Genomic DNA, 25,639 nt, shown 5'->3' with positions numbered 1-25,639 from the left:
TCAGTCCTTTCTGTGCTGTGTAGAGATCATAGTCCTTAGAAGATGTCTCCCCAGATCTTAGTGGCTTTGATTTGCTCAGTAGTTAAAAGTTTAGTTTACAAAAATAAAGTACATTTTTTTCAACTGCTCTTAAGTTGATCTTTTTCTTAGCTTTAAGTAGAGGTTTTTTGGTTTTTTTTTGCAATAGACTATTTTATGTACACAAAATTATCCTGAAAATAAATGTTATCATTGGAAGGAGTATTTGCTGCTCCACTTGAAAATATATAGGAAAACATAATGAATTCTGATACATTTAACAGAAATTAGGAATTTGGTTTGATGAGGGATGATTTACATTAATGAAATCTGATGGTGTTAAATGTTTCTCTGCATCATTCTATCACCAAGCTTAGCAACTTTCTATTGTATAGAAGCTTTACATAAAAGTTTACCCTAGTGGTTTTAGCATTTCTTTGGTGTATTAAATCATTTAGCTGACTATCCAAATTGGGACAGGATGATGGTGATAATATTTAATAGGTTAAAATATTGGAATTTTTTAATTTCAATAGAAAATTGAAATGTGACAATTGAATAGGAAAGATTCTCATTCTATTCCACGTTCTCAGTGAGGAGGGAAATTGAAGTAGGCAGTGCCCTTTACTGTGAAGTTGTGTGTGCTCAGCAAAAGCTGTTGCTGCTAAATGACAGCCTGATTTTGAGATTGTTCTTCTATTGAATGTCAGGCTTTTCTTATTGCAGGCTGTCCTGGGAATAGGAAGGGAAATTTGGAAGCACTGATTTTCACAGTGAGGAAGGTAACATGAAAGAGCATCATTATCCATCTCTCTGAAGACAACCCTATAGAGACAGGTCATGGGTTGAGCCAGGCAAGTCGACTGCCTGAAAAAAGACTTCACTGCTTTAATGGTCATCTGACTGATCACTTGATATACACTGAACTAAGACAGGGCATGTGTCTTTCTCAGTGCCTTCATGTCTGTATTGTTAGCTCCCAGAATGCTAATTATAGCAAGTGACAGTTTGGGTTGGTGAGCAAGGTATTTTCCAGAACTTCAGTATAAGGTCATTCATGAGGGCAGAATGTGGTACAGATAATGGTGGTGGACAGCCAACTGAGTATAAATGGGTTGCTAGGGCTGCAGAGTGATCTAGCTGAGGAAATCTCTAAAGAAAAGGTAGGGAAAGCATGAAGTGTTGGATACACAGTGCCAGAAGCTCTTACTGGTTTATTGCTCAAATTTTTATGTCTGTTTTGAGGGGAAGATTACATTTCATAGGTTTTAATATCTACCTTCTCATTGCCAGCATCCATATATTGTTGTCTGTCATATATGGGCTTCATAATGAAAATCTAAATTTTTTGTTAGATCTAACTCAATAGATTTTTGACTATGTTACTTTCATATATGAATTATAAGCCCTGCAAGCAACTTACTTTTAGCAGTCTCCCACACAGATCTTGTTGCTGAAAATAGCTCTGTGTGTGGTCATCGGTTGTTTTTAGCAGTAAAAACAGAAAAGTTTGATTTCTTAAGAAAAAGAAAGTTAATATGTATAGCATTATGTCATTGAAAAAGCTGACAAATTTGCTTCACTCTTCTGTAGAACTGTCTCTGCTGTGAGAAGTGTACTGCTTTTCTAGGTGGAAGGTAGTTGCTCATGTTGATCTGTTATTTTTCCTGTGTGAAGGAAGAAAGAACCTTGTTTTCTGTATACATGGCAATAATGTGCCCATGTATCAAGGCAGTATGAACTACATGTGCCCACACTACACTGTTGTACATCCAGGCAGCTCATATCACATGCCCAGAGTTACTGTGGATTTGCAGCAGCAGAACTGAAAACAGAACTGGATTTTCTTCTTCTGCAGAGGGCACGTTTTTGGCACCATCTTTGTTTCTGTTTGCACCTCTCTCTAACTTCTGGCAGTGAAGTCGATTCAGATTGAGTGGTTTGTTTAGTCAGCATTTCTTTCTTCTGTCAGGTTATGCTGTGTATTCTTTCCTTGTTTTAACAAAAACAAACTCAAACAAACAAAAAAAAACACACAGAAAAAAAATCCATCAGTGTGTGAAGGTGAAATCCTTTTCTGCTTTTTGCTCATCCTCGTTTTCTACAAATAAATATCTATCTCATTTGTTGGAAATATGATGCCATCACAAAGTTTCCAGTAAGCAGGTCACACATGACAACTGGGAGGCAAATGGTAAGAATTCATTTGATACAAGCAAGTGGATACACTGACACTTTCAGTTGTAATTCATTCAGGAAAAATTGTTTCTTAGCTATCTAATTTTCTCTCAATATTTATTTCAGTTCTTTGCTTGTCTTGAGGACCTTATCTGACATTGTACACTGCACACATACTCCCAAGGCCACACTCCTGTGGAAATTGCTTTTAGCATTCTCTGCAGTGCTATTGTGAAGATTCTTTTTCTTCGTTGAAAAAAAACCCAAAAACCAAAATAAACAAACAAACAAAAAACCCACCACCACCAAATAAAAACAACCCAAGCCTGGATATTTAATTTTAAACCTATTTTTAGCCTCAGAAGGTCAGAAACAATGACATATTATTTTTATTTTTTTCAGTCTCATGACTGTCAACAGATCAAATAGTGTTTGTGTGTGGACAGTGCTGGCTGTTTATCGTGGTTCTTTACCTTCACTTGGCTCTAGGCTCACTAAAACTAAATGTGCTACTTGCAGTCGGGTTTCTCCAGTGGTGGCAAAAGTTAACTGTTAAATATTCAAAACAACAGTGAGCAATGATGACCCATCATCATCCTGACTTGCACCTGTGCCATGAATGAATGGTTCTCTGCCTACTAGTTTTCATTCCTGGTTTTGCAAACTCAGTGTAGATTAACTGTAAATGTTAGGTTACTGTTTTATATTTAAGTCTCAAAGCAATTAATAACTAAAACCAGATGTAACAGGTTGCATTTTTGTTGCAATTGTTTTCAATATACATCAAATCTATTGGTTTTTTTCAACAATGAAGGCAACAAGGGAGTCTGTCACAGAAGTTCTGCTGCTGCTTGAAGACAGAACAGTTTATGTACATTTAAGGGAGGAAGCACAAGCACCTATTCTAATGCATGTAGAGTTTGATTGCTGTTCTTTTAAATTCATGTTTTACTTCCCTTTGGAGTAATACTGTTTGTGTATTCTCAGCAAAATAATTTTGGGAGTATAAGTAAGCATGTACTCTTCAGGTGTGTTTGGGTTATTAAAATTAGCCTTATAGATATGGAAAGTAGCAATAGCTTGTGCAATGTCAGTGGATATAGTCATTCTTTCACAAAAATGTATCAATCCAAGGTAGATTGGTGGGTCTCTAGTCCCAAAATAGCAGACCTAACTTTAAGGAAAATAGTGCAAAATTAAAAAAGTTAAAAAACAAGTGAAAAAAATCTCCTTGCTTACTGAAAAAAAGATTTTATATCTGTTTTTCAGGGTCATCTAACTAGACTAGGAAAACTTTTTTTTAGGTTGAATTCCATCTTTTTTTTTACAAAGAAATTATATGTACAACGGTTGTAGAGCAGAATGAAGTGGAAAAGCTCATGTAGAGTTCCAAGAATGGTGAAGAAAGTAAGAACTATTTCTGTAAATAGAAAAGTCAGAAGAGAATGAAAATAGTTACAGAGGGGTACTTACCTGTTATTAAAGACAAAATTATTTCTTTTTTTCATTGATCTTCAATCTATAAAACATAATTCAAGGAAGAATCTTTGTTCTGGTCAGTAAGAATGATTGTACACATTCCAAATTCCTTCAGATAGGAAAACAATTTATGGAATTTTTTTAATCATTATTTCTTTACTGGATCCAAAGTTACATCCTCTGATCCTTGTATTTTTAAATGTGGTAGATAGTTTTATTCCCTAATTTTAATCAGCGCTTTAAACTATTCAGAATATTTTACTTCAAAATGAGTCAGAACTATTTCCCATAATACTTCAAAAAAGGTCATATTGAAGCAAAAAACAATTTCTTGTCACTCAAAATATAATTTGTTGCTCCAATAGTTTAATGTGTTTGAAAAATGCACCCTGAAATGTGGATTTAAGCTTTACTATTGATTTTCTTTTGCTTCTTGATCTGATGAGCAGGGCACAGTGAGAAGTTCAGTCCATGGTTATCCCTTCAGTGCTAATAAACAGCCAATATGCTGACTGAACTCTGACCTTAATTATTGAAGAATTGCTTTTATTGGGAATTTACAATTCTATGCTAGAAATTCAAATCTGTAAGGTCAATAACAGTATATAGATAGTGTTGAGGAATGGCACAGTTTAGGGGAATTAGAGGTTTTATGGAGGGAAATATAAATAGGTGCTTTTTCAATATTTTATATGTTCTTTATTTTCCTTTTCTGTGATCTTTACTCGCTTAACTTGTTGTCTCAAACATTCAGATTTTGGGTTTTTTTTCTTGGATAGTTTTTTTTCTTGAAGAGTTCGAAACTCTTTCTTGAAGGGTTCAAAATCAGCTTTAGTTTTTACTGCAGCTATTCTAGAGAAAGTAGGTGATTTGCAGCAAATTGGTAATAAATATTGCAGAGAAATCACACTAGTGGCCAACCCATGCTTACAACTTTTGCATATAGTTAACACATATATGGGAAGTACAGCAGATCTTTACTACCTATAGAGCTTTACATATTTATAGGTTATTTTTGTTTTTATCTGGTAATTTGTTACTGTTTTTTATGCAGAGCTGAAAAAGCCTTATATTGGAACTACTTATTCATACGATCCCAAACAGTACAATTCAACTATGTACAAAAAACCATAATCCTCACGGAACCATTTGATATTTAAATCTGTGACAAAGTTTAACAGCAGTTACAGAGAGCCCTAACTTTTTATCATGCTGCAGACCAGTGACCAGTGAGGGAGAATGTCCCATCACTAGGGCATTACTGAGGATATATCCCTTCTTTGGCATTATTGAGGATATCTTGAGGTGAGAAATGGCATCTTCTTTGTCTTAGTGGTAGTAGAAAAGGGCACAGTTCTGTCTGCATGACTTGATCTGTCTTGCTGAATGTAAGAAATTAGTGCTGCAGGAAATAGGCACTACCAAACTCGAGTGATGTGTATGGCAAGGATTAGGGAGTCTTACCTTGACATGATACCCCCTGCAGCAGTCTGTGAGAGGGGCATGCTTGTCACATGCAGCTGTCTCTGAAGAGTCAGGCCAAAGGTTGTGTCTATCACTTTTTTTTTCTGTTCCAAGAAACTCACCCTTAGTATTTGTATTTCTTTTTTAAGTGCTTTTATATATTAAAAAAAGATTGTTAGTCAAAGGAAGAGTGTCAGAGTGGTAGAATGAAGTACGTTTTGCCTTCTAAATTCATTGCAAGTGACAAGGCTCTTCCCTGTTTTGGCACAAAACCCCAGGAATTCTCATATCCTGATATTAGTATTTTGGAAAAACTTCAATGGTATTTCTGGACTGAAATCCAGACTCCTTTTCATTTTATTTATACTGATGGTCCTGGTTAAACCCCAGCTGGCAACTCAGCCTCCCAGAGCCATTTGCTCAATTTTCCCCCAGTGGGATACCCTTCATTCAAACATTTGTAGTGTGTTTTAGACATTTGTATTTGGGCAACTGAATCAGAAAAAATGCATTAGGTTTTTAAAAGATGTTTGTTCTCCTTTTTCCTCCTCACTATCAGTGGGGTGCGTCTGTGTTCCTGGGATCTCACTGTTCTCAGTTGTGCAGTGCTCACTAAGAATGATTTTGGAGTTAGGGCCATGATACATCACTTTCTTCGTATTTTAACTGTGCAAGTGTTGGTGTGTATTATCACCTACATTTGTGTTTCTGAAAACGGTGTTGTTATGCTAGTTCAGAACTTATAGGCTGATCAATCAAGAACATTCCTCAATTAGAAAATAGAACGTGAATCTACTTGCAGTTTTTCTCTAAAACTGATTGATATCCAGTATTTCTTTTTAAGCCTTGTTCTGTGGTAAATGAAATCCATGGGCAGAATTCCTATGGGTTTCCGCAGGAGTGGTTCACTGAATTGAAGTATATTAATGGAAAACTCAAGCTATCAGTGCAATGTGAATTGGACAAGCGTCTTGGATTATTTAAGTTGCAAGCTTCTGTGTTGGGGGTTGTCTTTGAACTGTGTTTGCACACTGCTTGGCACAGTGGTATCAAAGAATAGCACTAACATATATGATATTGCAGTACTAATTAATGTAATACTTTCTATTGAGGAAAAAAAGGAGCTAAACACTTCTGAAAGTTGGTGGCATTCAAATGAAGATGAATGCCTAGAGCAGTTCAAGAGGAACTGTTCGGTTTTGATCAATGCTGACCGTGCTGACAGCTCGTGCTGAGAACACTGCCCAGGCAGGAATCACGCCCTGCTAGCTGGCTTGTTTCCCCTGCCTGCTCACTGCCCGTGTGGAGCAGCCTGAGGTGAGAGCCTGTCAGGTCTCACTTGCAGAGAGGAAGATATGTTCATGTCAGTTTGGTGGTGGGGCCTTAAAGTCCATTGCCTAGTAGGATCAGTGACCTTGTGCTGCTGTTAGGTGTGTGCAGGCACTGTGCACAGCACTGTGCTGCAGTCCTACATCAGGCTAAGCTGGAAAGGCCTGGCACGAAACAGAGGTCTCTGTACTGTGCTTTCCTATAGGGTGTTTGTGACACGAGGCTTAAGTGCATCTTCTATTGCCAGGCTTGACAGCAAAAGAGACCAATCCCTAATCACTGGGAAGGTGCAATGAAGGTAAAACCTACTGCAAATGTTCCAGAGTAGCAGCTACCTAAATAAGAACACACACAGTGATAGAGGGTGGCAGTGGCATGGGGCTATAGCCTGGTTTGAAACCTGATGCAGAATCTGTGGAAGCCCATGGGCTTGCATTAGCTTAAAGGCCTTCAATAATGGGGCTAAAATGATTGTGTCCTGCCTGTGTAATCATGCAAATCATGCCAAGTTGTTGGGATGAGCTTTGGGTACAAACTTAAGTATCAGTAATTAAGTGTCACTAATTGTATACAGCTCTGAAAATAGGTTTTGCAATAGTGGGAAATAGGAGTGCATGATAGAAAAAGATCTGCAGCACTCTTACTGTCATGAATGTGCATGAAAATCAATGTTATCATCACCTCAGAATGTCTGTCTGAGTGCACTTCTGTGTAAGAGAAAAGAAAAAGAGAGAAGAAGAATATCTGCCAATAACTGTGAATAACATAGCTGGTTTTTTGAGGGGAAGGGTTGTTTGTTTTCAAAAGTTTTATTGAATCCATTAATTCACTAAATACTGATAACTTTGACTTGCAAAAGACTACTTAAAAGGTGAAAAATAGCAGTAAAAAACAGTGTATGCTGTCTTTGAAGCAATAAAACATATTGTGATACATAAACAAGAAATGGCAGAATTATAAAATCTGTAGCTGTAGAACAGAAGATTTTTATTAATATTAATGTTAATGTGCTGTTCTATGATAAATGTGATTACCTGGAAGTGTAAACAAATTATTCACTTAATATAAAGTGAATGGAATTAATATTGTGTGTATGCCAGAACTGCAAGACTGTCTGTCCCTGTCTTAGGAATGCAATGATGTATTGTTCACCAGTGCTTATTTTGTTACAATAGTGTAATAAAGCAGGCCATAATAATGCTAAAGAATATTCTTAATAATTATAAACCTGAGTAGATACAAATGTAGTTCCATAGTATTTGTTTTGTCTCATTAGACTGGCTGCATTAAAAATATTTTGAGTTTTAGGCAACCTTGGAGTCAAAGCAGAAAGGTTTTAAAAACCTAGGAATTGAGAGTTGTGTGTAAGACTGAATAAATGAATTTAATCTTTCAAAGATTGGGATTGTATATAAGATTGGGATACTAAAGTCTCTCTTTTCCAGACCCATCTCAGCAATTCAAGGGTTTTCACTTCCTGCATTTATGCTTCAATTTCCTTATCTGTAATGCTGTAATCCCTCTTTTGGGGCAGATAATTCAGGCATCTTCAAAAGGAACTCTACAAGCAGGGTGTGTGCAGCTTGAAAGTGCAAAACAGATATTACTTACTAGTGAGTAAACCACCCAAAAGCTAAGCTGGAATTTAGTGAATTACTAGAACAAATATTAGGACATTCACCATCCCATTAAGAAACCAAAGAGACTTTGCTGGCCATGCAGGAGTGAGCTGGCAGTGAAGGTCTGGCCTCTGCAGCTCCCTTTGTATTGCTGCATTGCCACCTCTTGCCATGCTGCTGAGGAATTGAAGGTTGGAAAGTCCTCCCCGGTCCCAGTCAGACCAACCAGCCTGACTGGCCTTCTATTTTGTTGTTGGGTGGGCTTTGTTTTGGTTTTGTTTGTTTGTTTTGTGGTTCTGGTTTTTGGTTGGTTGGTTGGTTGGTTTGGGAGTTTTTTTAGGGCTTTATAGCTTTCATCATTGGGAATGACCTCCAGTCCTTGAGCTACAGACCATACCTCTCAAGGAGAGGGGTAGTAGTTCTTTTTAGTTTAAGCAAAATTTAGTGAGTATTACCCAAGGCACTGCTCGGTTATGCATAGCCATTTTGGAACATGGTTAAACATTTGCATCTTGCTACTTGAGCACAGTAGCTGAACTCTGATTTTATTTCACCCTTGTATCTTTGGCTGTATGTTCCATTATAGGATCAGAGGCAGACTAAGACATAAGGGACACAGTTTCAAAGTAATGTGCTTCTATCATTGCACAGTAGAGCAAACAGTTAAACAGAGATGTGACTAAAAATCTTGAAAAGTTTGGGACTCAGCTGTCAAAACCTGTATGATTGAACTGTAACTTGGTGATCTCATGCTCTATAAACTAGTTAGTTTGTGCCATGAAAATCCGTGTTCTGGAATGGGTACTGATTGAATAACTGGGTAAATTGTCAAGGAGTTAACAGTTATGTGATATGGAAGTATTGCTTTTCATAAGACTTCAACCAGTGCCTAGTTATTATCTTTAAAGTCTATGATCCTTTTAATAAATACAGGAGAGAGACCTAACAGGAGTGCTTTGTCTTTGCTTGCAGAAAGAGCTATGAGCCAGTAATGCTTTTCTGCCCATGGTTTCCTTTCTTTTAGCTGTCCCATGTGATCTGGATGTTTTTTAAATGAAATGAAACCTCAAATAGTCAAAATACATTGTTACCTTAGCTGCTGTAAAGATGTTTAACAGAGGAATTTTTTTGAAGAAGGAAGAAACAATATCTTAGTCTCATTGCAACTTAATGCTTATTGAGGAGAGAAGAGGATTTTGGCTGAGCACGTTTTCCTTTTCTGACTTGTTTTCTACTGCTGTTACCTCTCTCGTAGGTATAGGATAGATATAGGACATGAATTCTAGGGACCCCTGGTGGTCCAGTGGTTAGGATGCAGCACTTTCACTACCACAGCCTCGGTTCGATTCCCGGTCAGGGGACTTCCCTGGGCAGATGGAGCTCGTCAGCCCTATAAGGCCATCCATCTAAGAGAAGGTCACTCTAAACAAACCTACATCCTGAGGACCTCGCTGCCACCGTCCAAGCTCGCTCGGCCCCGGCAGATGAACCTCAGGATTGAAGGGTGGGCTCAGTTCAGCGCACACTGTGTCTCACCTAAAAAATCCACTGCACAGGCTCGAAGGGTAATGACCTTTCCCAAGTCTTTGTTGATGAAGACTGGCCATGAAAGGACATGAATTCTAAAGGGAAGATGCTACTCCCTTGGTTAACTCTGGCAAAAAGTATGGCAGAGCATGGAAGGTATTTTGGTTAATAATCAGTCATGTCAGAAGGATCATCAGCTTTGTTTTGAATTCAGTAGTTGGCTCTAGTACATCTGAGGGAGAAACTTAAACATGGGTTTGTAATGCATTGGTACACCAACTGCTGGGCAGGTGCTGTTTGGAAAGTGCACCATCAAGCTTAAGTCTTACTTTTGGTGGGTAGAGGGATGACATTAATTTTTTTCCTGTGTCCTTCAGTCACTATGTTCTTTGTTGTTATTGAATAACCTAAATTTACCAGTTTGTAGACACTCTAGATTAATTGCCCTGACCTGAGAATTGTCTGGAATATTTTTCTTTCTGACCTTAGTATCAGTCCAGGGGCTGGACTACATGTTTTTGGGCATGCAATAGTACATGTGGGAAACAACTTTGCAAATTATTTATATTAAGTAATAGCCTTCTGATAAAAACAGTTTATCTTTCCACTACATTTCAGAAAGAAGATAGTGAATGTTCTAATTCCTTAGGTTAAAGGTGACCTCTTATTATTTCATAAAGAATGCAATGGATGTAACTGGCAAAGCTTCTCACAATCTGAAATTAGAGATGCGACATTGCCTGAAAGTGAACAGAGATTTCAGATCAAGTATTCATGCCCAAATATCTTTTCCTTTTAACTCTGTTTTTAGTCATTCATCTTTTCAGAAAATCATCATACACCTTCAGACTAATGAGCTTCTAAAATGTAAGCCCGACTGTTTAAACTTTGATGTTAAATTGCAGTCTTTCACAGTTGCTTTTTTCCCAAGGTTTTCAGAGGGAAATTATATGTTACATTTAGTTAATTCTCAAGCCCACAAGCATCTAACAAAGGTTATGCATGGTAATTCTTGATAATACTGCTTTAAGAGTGGTATTTGCTCCTTGCAAGCAGATCACATCGGTGTTGCCTTCCTCATTCTTTGTGTGCTGGGAGGCAGAAGACCTGCTGACGCAATCAGTGTACCACAGCAGGACACTGTTGTCCTTTGGTGATTGTATTTCTGATGTCAAGGAGTGTGATATCACTTGATTTTTAGAAAATGAGTTCTAGCACAGATAATAGGCCAAGAAGCAGATGCTGTGTTCTGGTGTTCTAGTGTGTGCTGGAGACACAGTAATCTCTACTACACCTTCTATCAGTTCATTTTCATTTTTTTCGAAGGAAAATAAAAATTTAGACTAGAATAATGTTAGCACAGTTTTAGTAGGAGCAACCCTAACCCTGCTGTTATTGAGGTAAGTGGCACTAGCATTCTTGATAGTATAGAACACTGAAGCAAATGTTTTAGTGTACCAACAAAAGTATGCTAAATATATGCAAATAATTTATAAAGTCATAAAAGCATTAAACAATGCAAATTTTAGTGGCAAATTGCATTATTTAGTGATATAGAAGATGTTCTGTTTGTTGGAAATAGAGAGCATGAAATAGAGAATCCATCCTACAGATCTCTTGTGACCTTGACCAAAGTCATTTAAGTTCTTTATGTCTATTTCATGCAGAGAATTATGTTTACTGCTGTTGTTTGGTGTGATGTCCCTGTTCTGAATAACAAAATGGCTTGACCTTAGGGAGCAGAAAGTGTTATTAAACTCTGTTCACAGTGCTGATGCTTTTATATTGTTTCAAATTATTTTACAGGTAGAGATACAATCTAGCTACACTCACTTTGAGGAACAAGGTGAGAGGTGTGAAAATAGAGGAAATGTTATTTCTGCTTGCTTACATTTTTCTTTCATATGCTTTTGTGAAAGATATTCAAAAAACATAAGCCATTCCCTGCAGAGGTCTGTGTGGCTGTAGCTCAGCTCCACACCTACTTCTTCAGCCATAACTCCAGAACCTAAAGGAGAAATTGACTGAAGCTGGATGGCATGGAAAACCAAGACTGTATATCTCATTTTCCAGGGATTTTTAACCCATATACTTAGAATTCTTTCTCCTCTTTCCTTTTGGGGGACTCCTGACTGAGTTTCTGAAACTCAAAGGGTACAATCTAAAGAAAACCAAGTTTTTTTTCTTTTAAAGATGAAAGATAATTTTACTTTTAGTCACATAATTTCTTGAGTTCTCTCAGAGGTAACACTCAAATGTAGTCAAACAAATAGAGGAAAACTTTTCAGTGTATACATATGTACACATATATATATATCATATACTTGTTTATAAATTTTTATAATGAAACTTTTGTAGCTGCAAAGATATAATTTACATATAAAGTGGCCTGTACTCCTCTAAAATGAGACAAACATCTTCAGTTCAGTGTCTAGTTTTATTCTTTTTTTTCCAAACCAAGCATTTTCTGCTGAGATCTCCGACTTGTTTATTCTTTAATGTCATGGATTTTTGCTAATAGAACAAGATGTCTTTGACCTGTAAGCTGGTTTCCATTACTCATTTAAAATGAGGGGGAAAATACCCAAAACAAATATACCTTTTTTGGTGTCTTTTGTGATGCTTTCAAACTGTAATTTCAGATACTGTTTATGAAGCAGAACAGGTGAAGCAGTTAAGATACCAGAAAAGTTCAAAAGTATCTGGTTCTAGCTCTCCAGTCACATTTGGAGTTCTTAAAAATGCCTCAATTAGTCTGAGTTTCTGTTGTAAATGTGAAGTCCTGCAGAAAGCCTATTGTGCCAAATAAGTGAAAGGAGGAGGATTAATACTCCATAAGGGCAGCATTCTTCCTAGAACTAGATCTGCTTACGCGTATTATACATCCCTGTGTTTATCACATCTGTGAACTCATCTCAGTTCTAGGGCCAAGAGAGCACTGTAAATTAGATTTCAAGTTTGTTTTACATTTCTTCTTCCTGTTTGTACTCCTTGTTGCAATTCAGTACTAATTATGTTGACAGCCTTTATGAACCATTCCACAGTCTGAAAAAAGAGCAATTAGTTAAAATTAAATCTAGTTTTCATAGCAAGTTACAGACAGCAGGCCCAAATTCAAATGTTCCCATTCTACACATCCTTAGTTAAGCATGACCCTTGATTATGTGCTTGCCTGTCTAAATGAACAGTTAATGAGATTTGGTACAACTTGCAACTGACTCTCAAAAGTACACAGACTTTGGGTTTGCAATTATCTTTATAAATATTTGGTAAAATCTAGCTAGTTTCAAGCAGTGTGATTTAAAGGAGTTAAACTCTAAAAACAGTCTTTCCTTTTAATAAAGGAAATTAAAATATATTCAAGGAACAACTTCACTTTAACTGATTTAAGTTAAGCATATGACTCCAGCAGTGTTCATGATACGGGCTGTGAGGCTACTCCAAATATGAGGCAATCCATGAAATCTTTTGATTGACCTGACCGCAGGCTTCTGCTCTGATTCAAACTTAGTAAATTCTGTCTAGATTTTTAAAAATCTTTACTTATAAGCTGCTGTGCTATATAAACCAGCTTTATTCTCCAATTTATGCAGAATTTACAGTTTGATTAATCTGGTATTTTGTTATTTTATTTCCAAGGGAAAGGAAATTGGCATGGGCTTTTTTTTTTTTTTTTATTTTATTTTATTTTTAGCATCTGTTTCTAGTGTCCATTACATTAGAGAACATTTTATGTTGGTAAAATTGTTGATATCCTCATGAAAATTGGATCAATAGAAAAAGAGAGGAGGCTTTATGGCCATGAACTTGTACTTTGTTCCTTTTTGTACAAGGCAGTACATCAGCTTCTGCTGTAGAAAACCAAGATATTTAAAAATAGTAATTTCCGTGATGATAAATGAAATTAGTTCTATAAGAGAAAAATAACTTGAGTGCTCAGTTTGTCAGAAAGTTTTCCTGAAGAATTCAGCATAATCTTTGCTGTATAATTTCCCCTCCTCCTTTTTTGTCCACCCACTAAAAGGCTAACTTTTACCTAATTCTGATGGTTTATGCCAGGAAAAAAAAAAAAGGTGGGCTTCATTTGAAGTGTATAATGATTAATTCTATTTCTAATTTCTAAAACTTCTATTTCTGAAGTTTTTCTTCAGCAAATTATTTAAATATCATTTGATTCTGATGATTTCAATAAAAAAAAACAACAAAACCCAAACCAAAACAAACCCTAAATCTTTCCTCCTTCCATAGGAAGTTTATGTATAAAATAGTAACAGGGTATCCCCAGATATGCAAAATGCAATATGCAAGATAAGTGAAAATTTTAGAGGGGATAGAATTACTTGCTAGCAAATATAATGAATGATTCACAGTAGAGCTCATTAAGACATACTTTGATTTTGAATGATTCATATTTCTATCATAACACAGCTTTAACCAGTGCTGTTGCATACTTTGAAAAATTAAAGCAAACCTTAAAAATAAAATTCCTTCTTATCGTATTGACAAATCTCAAAGATTAGCCTGTGTAAAAAATAGTGGCTGCAGAAAGGAAATACACACACCTATATATCTTAAATAAGACTAAAAGGTGCTGAAAAATAGTTTTCCCTCAAGCTTGCTTATGTCACTTCAGTTTCCTTCTTTCATATTCATCTATTTTAATAGTATATTAAATGTGTATTTATAGTAACTTCTTTTGCAGAAGATATACAGATATACAGAACCAAAAAAAGAGCAGGTCTTGGATATTTCATTTTATTTGTAATAGTCAATGTGTTTGCAGTCTCCATCCTTTCTGGATTACTTGTTGAGTTTTGCTTTGAAAGCAGAGTTAATGTTTACTCAAAAGAGTGTTTGTCAAGGACAAGTTCCCTTTACCAGCTCCTATCCTAAACCCTTCAGACAGTATCTCTCTCCACTGAATTAGAGTCATGCTCTCTCCATTTTGAATTTAATTTAGAGTTCAAGTAGCTTCAGAAATGTATTTTGAGATACTTTGACAGCCTGTATCCTAACAGGTGGAACGGTGAGATGAAAATGTTGTTGCGCTTGAGAAAAGCCTTAAAGCAAGTTTACTCCCCATGGTCAATGCTCTCTCATTAAGCTGCTAAAGAGAAAAAAGGGTGTTAACAGCTCTTTATCCTGGGCCGTGTGGAAAGCCTGATCGATTGCTTGTGCACTAAAAATTTTTCCTTGTTGCCTCACATATGGATGCTGAGGCATTTAAGAGGCTATTTTGCTGCCTCAGGACATGCGGCTATATTTGGCAAAATGAAGAATTTTGGTGTTATGCAATTTTTGGATGTCTAATTTAAGAGATTTATTTTTAAACCTGTGTGTCATTATAGAGGACTTTGAGTTCACTTGTTTTTAGTTGGAACTTTGAGCATGCAGGCTAATCAGACCATGAAGTATGGAGCGGAAGGTGAAGACCACCAAAATAATGACAGGCTGTAACAAGGATCTTAACTTCATGCAGGGAGTCTGTCAGAGACCTATAAAAAATTAAAATGTGATATTTCATTTCCAAAAAATGAGGCCCCAAATGGTATGACAGTAATGTATTTTGTGCTGTGAGCACTATGAACCTGGAGCAGAGTTCCACTTTGCATTGAAAAAGGTACTAGTGTGGGTTTTTTTGTGAAGACTAAAAAAGTCACATATGATGGAATTTGTGGAGCACATTGTAATATGTGCGCCAAAGTTTGTGAATAAAAGTTGTTCCAGACCATACTGTTTTGGTACTGATTGGTACTCCTGATCCAGCAGCTAACAACAACCACTAGAGCCTGAGTTTGCCTCTTAACATTTGAGCTATATGAAGAATTGAGCTGTGTGACCATGGAGTCTGGACATGTATATAGGAGTTGGAAAAGGCTAGAGAGGTGAGTTTTTAAAATCCAAAGGCAACCTCTTGAAACATGACAACTCTTTTTATTGTTGACAGCATGTTATCAAATGTAAACAAATACCTGAGAAAAGCTGAATTCCTGAGCCTTCTGTATAGCCTGAAGAAGGTAGATCTATCTGAAAGATGATCTGAATATAATAAAATGGTTTAGTCCAAAAACTTAAAAATTAAGCAAAATTTTGCACAAAGAGTGATTAATATATGATTTTTGAAATGGGACGAATCAGTCATGTAACCTTCATGACAGCTGCTACTGTTAGTCATAGCTTTCATCTCTGAGAGACACAAAGATATTCATACTGGCCTTACTTTTTGTTCCATTTCTCTTGTGTACATTTTATTAAAATAAGCCACGTTTAGGCACAGTGAACCTGGTTGGTTTTCAAAACAGTCAAATTATAGGTTTAAAAAAACTTGCTCCAGGCAAAGCTTATTCAGGTCTTTAGGCGTTAAGGATTGTTTAGGACTTTTTGTACAGCTTTCTGAGATCTTTAGCATTATTCATTATTCTACTGAGTCACAACAAGCATGTTGGAAGTAAATATATGTTATAGTTAAGTTTAAATTCCCAAACAAACATTTCATTATGTTTCTACATGTTGAAGAGTAGAAGAATAATGTTTTATGGTTTTTTGAGTTTCATAAGCTTATCAATTTTATTAGGATGCTTCTTGAGATAATTAATAATATTCATTCCAGAAAAGCTTTATTGAAATCTGAAATGTGAGATAAAGACAAAGTCAAAGTAAGAATTTTGAAATGGATGATCATGCAAATACTAAATGGGAACATTTTGAAAGATGATCTGAGGAAATGAAAAAAAAACAAAAACCACCAGACAAAAAAACCCCAAAACAAAACAACAAACAAACAAAAAACCAAACCAAACCAAACTCAAAAAACCCCTAAAACACTACAGCGGAACTCCTAGTCCCACTGTTGTCAATTTGACTTCAGTTATGCCACTGCAGAAACAAAATAGCTTGAAACTGATGAAAAGAACACAGTAGGAAGTAAGAATATGCCTGTATTGGGGGATATATACAAAAGAGAGTGGGATGGGTTGAGAGTGCTGGTCGTATTTCTTAATTGAGGCAAGAAAAAATTCTCCTTAAACAAACTGTGTGAAAATTTCAATAAGACGTATTAATGTTTTCATGTAGTCTAAGACCTTCTGAAGCAGTAGTTATCACTTTATTCACAGAATTTCTTTTTCGTACATTGATACTGAATTCTCCTCTCTTTGCCTTTATTCTTCTTAGTGGATTGCTGTCTGTAACAAATGTAAAGCTTTCCAAATTTCCCAATACTCATAGAATTGATTCCAAAGATTCTCCCTAGCACTCAAACTATTGCTGAATGCAAGTTAAAAAAACTCCAAGAACGTAAGGTACTTCTAAGAAGCTTCAGCAACTTTGTGCTTGTAGCTGAATGGCTTCTTTTGGGAAGATGGGGTATCTTTCCATTACTATGGCTGCAGACAGATATAAGGATTTAGCAGAACATCATCTCTCTACACACCAGGAAGACAAAGCAAGACCCCCACCAGTTGAGGACAAAGAATAGCTTGACACCCTTTGAAAAAATGGCAGTTAATTCCTTGTTTCACTACTGGTAGGTTACCCATTGCCCAAAGCACTGACAGGTGGGTATGGCAGCAGCTAGGAGTTTTAGTAATTTTGTCTTCCCCCTTATGTTTAAACTACAATTTATATTCAAGAATAATGATAACATTTCTTAAAACATGCCATCTCACCCTTCTGATTTTGTGTGATTTCTCTCTTCTCTGTCCTCTTTTCTTTTAGATTATTTTTTCATCCATCTTAGCTAACGTAGTAACTTATGCTAATAATGTAATGATGCTTCATATTCCTTGGGGTTTTTTTAGCTTTCTATAAACAGCGAGCAAATACTTGTAGCAGAAAAATCATGAAGATTTTTGACCATGTTAGAAGCAATCCAGAGAGCTTACTCTCATCCATTACTTTTGATTAGGTTCACAACTGCTACTGATGTGAGTCAATCTGTTTGAAATCCAGTAATTTTTTGTGGTGTTCTGTGCTTTCATGAAGCAGTTTTTGTGAAAAGAACATTTTTGCTCATGTTCATAAATATTTGGGGGACATCAACAGATATTTTATAAAAAGAATGGGACAAGCGTGCATTTCTTCAAGCTGCCCTTCTGATCCTAAACCTGACAAGGCAGGCAAAAATTCTGCCATCATAGTAGGAGTCAGCACCACTGTTCTTTCCTAGTGCTGCTGAGGTTTTCTTTTTTTTTTTTTTTTTTTTTTTTTTTTGTTTTGAACAGGAGAAAGTAAAAAGAAATAAAAAGTCCTGTCTGTTATCATCACTGTATTAACAGCTAAAAAGCTGCCAGTACCTGCCATATAACTAAGACTAAAGAGGCACTTAGTAACGGAATGGCCTGATACTGTGGGGGAGCTCTAATAGCTGGTTAGATCAATCAGTGTCTCAACAGCATCTTCACAAGCTTCTGGTGTAATGGACTGAGCCTGTTTCCAGCTGTTACTAGTCTAAAAGTTTTTAAGGTTTGACAAAACAAAACTCAGCCTGGATTGCCATTCCAGTACAGGCCAGGAATTTCTTAATTATTATGGTAAAAGCAGGCCATTTTCTTTCCTACAAAAGGGGTCATCTTTTCAAATATTTTTTAGTTCTTTCCTTGACTTGTTCAAGAAAGCAAAAACAAAGATGGAAAGTAATCAGAGGCTGTCCATGGAGGCAAGACAAACTGAAATGAAGATGCTAAGTGTGAATTGATGCATCAGTGGTCAAGCTTAATGTTGTACTTGATTTATTCTTATTCATCACTTTTTAAGATGAATGTGTTTTAGATGTCAAGATGTGAATGTGGGATGATTGTGTGCAGCTAAAAAAATGATGTTTACCAAATTAAATGAAACATCATCACATACAAACATGGTTCTGGAAGGGAAGCAGTACTGAAAATCATGATACCAATAGTGATACCAGAAGTAAAGGAGTACTGTCTGATGCAGAAACTGAAATACTTCTTTGACAACCAAAGCCACTGCAGTATTGTCAGATGAGGAATATATTTATGTTTCTCTGAGATGAGTTGTAAAACTCCCACTCAGTTTGGCATAAGAAGGAATCAAGCAATGCTATTTTTACACAAATATAATCATTCCGCTATTTTTGGTTTAAATTACAGTAGTGTCAGGACTTACATATGCTAGTTGGTGAGAACTGGATAGTGGTGTTTCACAGGATGATGATTACCTGGTGAGTAGTGTGGTCCAGCTGCAGCACCACCTGAGCTAGCATATTTCTTATTAGAAAAGGAGTGTGATAAATAATTCTTATGCCTGTGTGACCACTTCAGCCAGTGGTTTTTCTGCTTTGGGGCAATACATCAGTTTTCTAAATGACCCTTATTTCTGCTGTCATGTAAGGCTGTGTGTCTATAGCTGCAGTTTTAACTAGCTCCTATCTTCAAGTGACTCACTGTATTTCTGGTGCAAGTTTTTATTGACTAAGAATAGTGGACTTTAAATATTTAAATCAATATAATTGTAGGGATTCTAGTTTTAAAAATCCAAATCTTAATAAAAATAAAAATCTTTATCAAATCTTCTGTTTTGGAATTTGTTTCCATTTCAGTGACAGATTTGCTTTCTGTCACTGAAAGAAAATCTTTGTTTCTTTTTCTTTGCTTCCTGAGCTTTTGGGTTTCCAATCTGTTCATAGTACAGTGCTTTCCTGTCAGATCTCAGAACTCTCAGATACAGAGCGAATGGATAGTTTAGGAAAACTACAGGTGAATTCTGAAATGTATTACATCCAAGCTGCCTTTCACAGTCCAGCTGGAATTTGGAGATGTAGTGGCATATGATGACTGGCAGTGAGTGAGACAGCTCTGCTCCAGCTGTTTGTGTGGATGCCTTTTCCCCTCACGATAGCATCCACTGCAATTGACTCTACTGGGGATAGTCTCAATAGTGAAGTGAAAGATACAGTGGTAGGAATTACTTTTCTTGGGTCTTCTGGTGACTTCAGTGTCATACATTAGAGCTGCAATTATAGAAACACATGGGAAAGTTTAACTTCTACTCTCTCCATTTTACTATTCCCTGTATAAATTGAGAAGTTCAGTCTTTAGTGATGGGATAACTGAAAGCAAGTAATAAAAGGCAGTGTATTGATTTCTTTCCCCCTCCTCAAAACAAACTTACATGCCTCCAGTTTTAATTTTTAGCCATTTCCATGACTGTACAAATAAGATGCTGTAATTAATACTTTTTGAAGAAATTACTTTTCCTGCTTTGATATAGATGTAATCATTTTCTACCTGACTGTGGACACAGGGCAGCAGAAGACTCCCTTGTCTTTGCTTATTCAGGCTTAAATCCCAAGTGGTAGTAGTGCCTAGTGACATAGTAGAGCACTTGGAAATGTATGCTGGCACAGTTGTAATCTTATGAAAATCAGAACGGTGTAAACATGCACCAGAATTTCTAATCACAGAGATGCAAAAATCATGACTGAAGTTGGAAAAGTATACAAGACAAAAGTAAAATACCTTCCTGTAAATCTGGCAAAGAAATTATGGGATTCTCAGGAGAGTGACACCCTTTTAGATTGTCTCTATTTTGCTTATGGATTTTTAACTTGAGAAGACACCCCTCCAACTTTCCCTGTACAGTGTAAGAGAAAGTTTTTAGATTTTGTTGAAAGATTAAGTTAGGCAAATTAGGTAATTTACACGCTTTGTCATGCTTGAGCAGTTGAGGCAATAGGGAGGGCACAAAGTATCCTTTGTTTCTTAGTCAAAGTCATTCATAAGTATTGCTGATGATTTTTAAAATAAGCATACAACATTTAATTGCTGAACTAGACCCTTAAAGTCACAACCAGGTGAAATATTCAGAGTAGGAAATCCAGCAGTCCTAAGCTAACAAGATGAAAACATTTGAACAGGTCTTTGAAGTGTGGTACCTAATATGGATGCAGATGGCTTTAACAAGCAGTTTATCTAGGAAACCTTAATTGTCTCTGTGTCTCCAATGAAACTCGAAAAACTTCTCATGTGCCTTTTAAAATTTAACCCTGTGTCACCTATTTAAAAAGAATCTTTGTGTATGTAGGCTTGTATGTTTTCTGAAATGAGTAAAGGATCATAAGTGAATAAAGACTCCGTTATCTTTTCCCTTTATTGTTCAAGGCTTAAGAGAGATGTTTTGGCATTCTTTGTGTGAAACTGGTATTTTTTTCTGGAACTCAGTGAGCTGTCTTTGAATGTTTTCAGTCTTATTAAGATGTCTATAATTATCACTGTGTAGTGCTGAAATTTTGTAAGGATGTTAACTATTTGGACAAAATGTAGAAAAAGTCAAAAGCATTGCAATCCATTTTCATCATCACAGAAAAACCTGTTTTTTATCAGAAGTATGAAAATGGCTGGGCTCAAAATCCAAAGAGAGGCATTAAATAAATGAATTATAAATATTTATGTGAGCATTTACTACTATTTAACTGAGTTGCTAGCCTTAGAAGAATGTTTTGTGGCTTTAGTGCCCTTCTGTGAAGCTCATCCAGACCCTACGGGTCATATCACTTGCATAATGCTCTGTAGGGAGTAGCATGATTAGATACATATGCTTTCTTCTTGCCTTCTGGATGAGATGACTGTGTTTTTCTCCCTGTATCCATATATTTCACAGCCATTATTCGCTAAGTTTGTTAAGTGGAGACTAAAATCCATAACATTGAATGCACACTGGAAAAAAAAACAATGTCCAATTGTTTTTTGTTGTGCAGAGTACTGTGATCATAAGCTATATCAAGTTTACTGTCATTTTTTTTACTAGTCTTGTTGCTGTTGTGGTTGTCATTATTTGTGTCACTGTCATCTTTAGGACTCCAAATGTGGGCTTCTTCAACATTGTTCTAGGTTTTGTTTGAAGCAGAACAAAAAAATCTTCAAAAGCTTGTATAAAGTATGTGAGAGACAACACTGATACCAGGAGAGATAAAAGTACATGTGAAATACGGAACAGGCTTGTTTGGAGTGATTGCTGTGGTCTATGGTATTCGAAGAGTTCTTACGATTTGTAATTATCAGGGCATAGGTGGGACTTTGAAGGCAGAGTTTTGCAGACATTTATAGTGAATATCTTACAAGTGATAGAATAAGGAATTTCTTGAGAGACCCTGTGTGCTCCTTCTGCATTCTTGCTCCGTCACAGAGACTGCGGTCCAGAAGGGAGGAAAACAAGCAATTATTTAAGTTGGGGAGAGCGGGTTGTTTACGGATTTGTGAACTAATTTGTTAATGACCCTCTGTGACCCACTGTAAGACATGGATTTAGGAACTGGGTAAAGTAATACCCTTGGGGAATCTAACAGCATGTAATTAACCTGAGACTTCTCAGCAGCTGCAGGAGTGATTGCAACCTTGAGTCTGCAGTGGCTGCCACAGAGGTTCTCTGTGGGAAAGCTGCTCTGTCCAGGGAGCAAAATTCCACCTATCTTAGGCCGTTAGGCATTTTTCCTCCACAGAGTTAGTGGTGACAACAGGTTTTTAGATGTAAAATGTGTCCTTATATCTTCACAATCTATTAGGTACGTATGTTATGTGAAGACAAGGTTATTAATCTGAACGTAGTTTCAATATTGTAGTGGAATATGTTCATTTGTCGCTTCAAAGAAAACAAGACAACAAATGGCACATAATGAAATTTCACTTAATAGCTGACCTAACACAAAAGGGTGGCTTTGCTATATTTAAGGTAAAGATCTTTTGATGATGAGAAATATGATAGCATATTTTTCTATTTATCTTGAACATGTAGATGGCGAGGGTAGGCCATAGGTTGTCTAAGACAGCATTTATGTAATACCTCATGATTAGATTTGTGATCATAGACTTAGGCCAAGGAGATGAAGATGTGCACTGCTGTCTGCTTATGCTCACAGCCTTCTCTCACTTTTATATTTGCCTCAGACCGCTACTGTAGTAGACTGGTGTCTTATGCTACTGAAGAGTAGTAGCAGGACCTGTACTCCCAATGAAGGCATTCTATTAAAACAGGAGATTTCAGCTTTTTTAATGATAGTAACCAAATCCTGAATTATAAACCATCACAAGTATCTCTACTGCTGGTTCTATTTTTATACCTTCTGATTCTTTACTGCTGATGTAATTGCATTTGAGTTTTATTTAATTCCTTAGAGCTGCTTTTAAGAAGGAGATAGAATACAAGAATGATCATATGACAAGTTAATGCAATTTCTTTCTGGCAGCACGAAAGTTTAATAATTGTTTTCATGATGAAGAAATTGTTTTCTTCTTCTTTTCAGATACCACGATCAACAGGATGTTACTAGCAACTTCCTTGGGGCAATGTGGTTGATTTCAATAACTTTTCTATCCATTGGATATGGGGATATGGTACCTAATACATACTGTGGGAAAGGAGTCTGTTTACTTACTGGAATCATGGTGAGTGAATTTATTCATTGCATATGAGATTACATTTGCTGCAATTAATCCCAAAACTTTTTGTAGTCAAAAAGAAACATTTATTTACTGTCTTGCAGAGTATATACACTTACTCAGACCATTCCCATAGTCTTTCATTCCTGGTCATGGAATGGAGTTTTCTTCTTCTTTAGGTAAAATTTAGCAGCTGCATAATGAAATACTGAGAAACAAAGTCCACCCTGACATAATTCATAGCTTCAGAAATCGCAGTAGATTCTTTCATTAAATGTTAAGGTATCATATCATCTTGATCATCTTTGGACATGTGTAATTGAACAAATACTAATAATGAATCTTCAGGTCTGACTTTCCTTTCTTAAAATTAAGTTATTTGTAAACAAAGAAACATGATGGTGGTGAAACTCCTAAAGCCTTTTGCTTGAGCATAGTTTTCTAATCTATTTCTTACAAGTCTTATACTATCCATAGCATTCCATTGCTTTAAGTGGATTTAAGTTGTGCAGTTTGCACCGTAAGAGGTTTTGCTACCATTGATATCATTCAGCAGTTGTTAGGCCATGCAGACTCAATATTTCATGTCAAGGTTTAATTTTTCAATATTACACCATTTGGTCAAAGTTAGGCAGGGAGTAAGCCAAGGTATTACAATGTCTGGGAAATTTGCATGTATCTGCAGTAAATTAGAAGTAAACAACTTCAGGACTCTGCCACCTTTATTTATATCAACTTCTGTATAAATGTCCCTGTCAATGAGAGAGGCAGAATGATTGTCATGTAACACTGTGTATAACAATAAGATACATACTTACATCTGAATTTTGTCTGTTGTAATTAATGCAGTTCCAATATCTACCTCTGTTAAAACACTTGTATTGGGATTATGGCTGACCACAGATGGTATCAAATCATTGCCCCTTTTGAACAGACGTTTTGGTAAATTTTTTTCTGTAAGTGTGTATTTTACGTCCAGAGACTAAAATAGACAAATGCATTTTTTTAATGTTTATAAAGATTTTTATTTAAATGCTTTTTAAAAAAAAAAAAACAAACTGATTGGTTTAAGGTCTTTGACTTTATTGAGAAAGACTTGCAGTAAATTTTGCCAATGGTGGCAGATGCATATCTCCTTAAATACAGTTTGCACTGCAGTTGGAAAGTACAGGCTGAAAGCAGAATGACTCAGAATGCTTTTGTAAAGGCCGTTGGCTGAGCTCAAATCTGCCATCTTCTGGGGTATTTGGCTTTGCTTGTCTTTCTTAGATTTTGATGCCAGAGAGAATAAAATGTGCTCATAAATTCATTAGGAAAAATATGGAGAAGCAGTGTATATTGCCACAGGGACATGCAGAATGGGGACAGAACCCTGTTATAAAGCTTTCCTTCTTCCCAGGCACTGTTAATTAAGAAGAAAATACTTGAAAGTGCAGGTATAAGATCATTTTTTTCCACTCAAATTATTCAAGACTTTGCAGAATTTCATTATGAACAAGTATTACACAGAAATCTGGGATCTTTCAAAGCCCTGCAGAAGTGCAATGAGAATAATAGTATTGGTAATAATCATCTATGGGTTTCACACAAATGCATTTCTGCTAGTGCAAATGGATAGTAACAGCTGGACTGTTATTTTAAATATCTGTGGATCAGCTTATGATTTTATTATGATGAAAACAAAGTAAAAATAAAATTAGAAAAACATAGTACATATTTTTGCAAATTTTATTCTATACACATGTGAATGAAGGACACAGAATTGGAAATAATAAAATGGATTTGTCATTTCAGTTATGATAGCACTGCTTGGATTCAGATTATTTCTGGCAGTTGCTTCCGTGAACAACTAAAGTACAAATTTATATATACTACTTTTTATACTATTTTCACACATGGCATTGCTTTTTCACAATTGATAGACCTGTAAAATGTATGGATGATACTCACCTTTGTGTCTGTGATTGTTTTTTCTTAGTGGTCATAAATTCTGCAGCTGCTTTGGATGCACAAAGTCTCCAGTCTCTCATGGTAATGAGTTTGGGATAAATACCTCCAGAGACAGATAGCATTCTTAATAAAAAAATGAGCCAAGTAGCTAGGATGTGATGATAGGTAAAACAATTCTGAAAGCCTCACCTCTAATTGCATTAATGTCATCTTTGACAAAAAAATTATGGAGCAATAGGAAAAAGTCAGATGATAAAATTACTGGGGGGGGGGGGTGTTGTTTGTTTTGTTTTGTTTTTATAAAGGATCTGAGAGATACAAAGTATGAAACAGTGAACGTAATAATGAACTCTCTTCCAGCCTAACCTGCAATACCAAAAAGCTTATAGGTCTTCAATATCATTCTTTAAAACCAGCTACTCTTCTGAAACTTGTACAGTAACTAATTAATGTTTGTTGTGAAAAATATAAGATCCTAAAAGAACAAACCTAGTGATCTTTATTTCAATAGGAGTTATTGATGGTCTAATTAAAAGATACATGAGGGTAACTGTTGAATGTACGTAGCAAAATGCAACTGTATATGTGATTTTAAGAAGAAAAGTGTAGTTCCCTAGGATCTGAAGTAGCAAATACATTGTTGGATTAGTGTAACCAATAAAAAATACCATTGAGTGTTTT

At 36.1% G+C, this 25,639-nt stretch overlaps 1 protein-coding gene across 2 annotated transcripts in view; it reads left to right on the top strand.

The window, feature by feature from the left end:
- KCNN2 (potassium calcium-activated channel subfamily N member 2) overlaps positions 1-25,639 on the top strand; it is a 74,284-nt gene that overhangs the window by 24,636 nt on the left and 24,009 nt on the right. For both annotated transcript variants that reach the window (XM_064641760.1, XM_064641761.1), the window contains exon 4: positions 22,873-23,014. In XM_064641760.1, coding sequence (XP_064497830.1) covers positions 22,873-23,014 — 142 coding nt within the window. The remainder of the gene's footprint in view (positions 1-22,872; positions 23,015-25,639) is intronic.

The sequence above is a fragment of the Pseudopipra pipra genome, chromosome Z (assembly GCF_036250125.1).
Source record: "Pseudopipra pipra isolate bDixPip1 chromosome Z, bDixPip1.hap1, whole genome shotgun sequence".
NCBI classification, from domain to species: domain Eukaryota; kingdom Metazoa; phylum Chordata; class Aves; order Passeriformes; family Pipridae; genus Pseudopipra; species Pseudopipra pipra.
The sequence above is the reverse complement of the archived record's forward strand: the minus strand, read 5'-3'. Positions and strand labels throughout refer to the sequence as shown.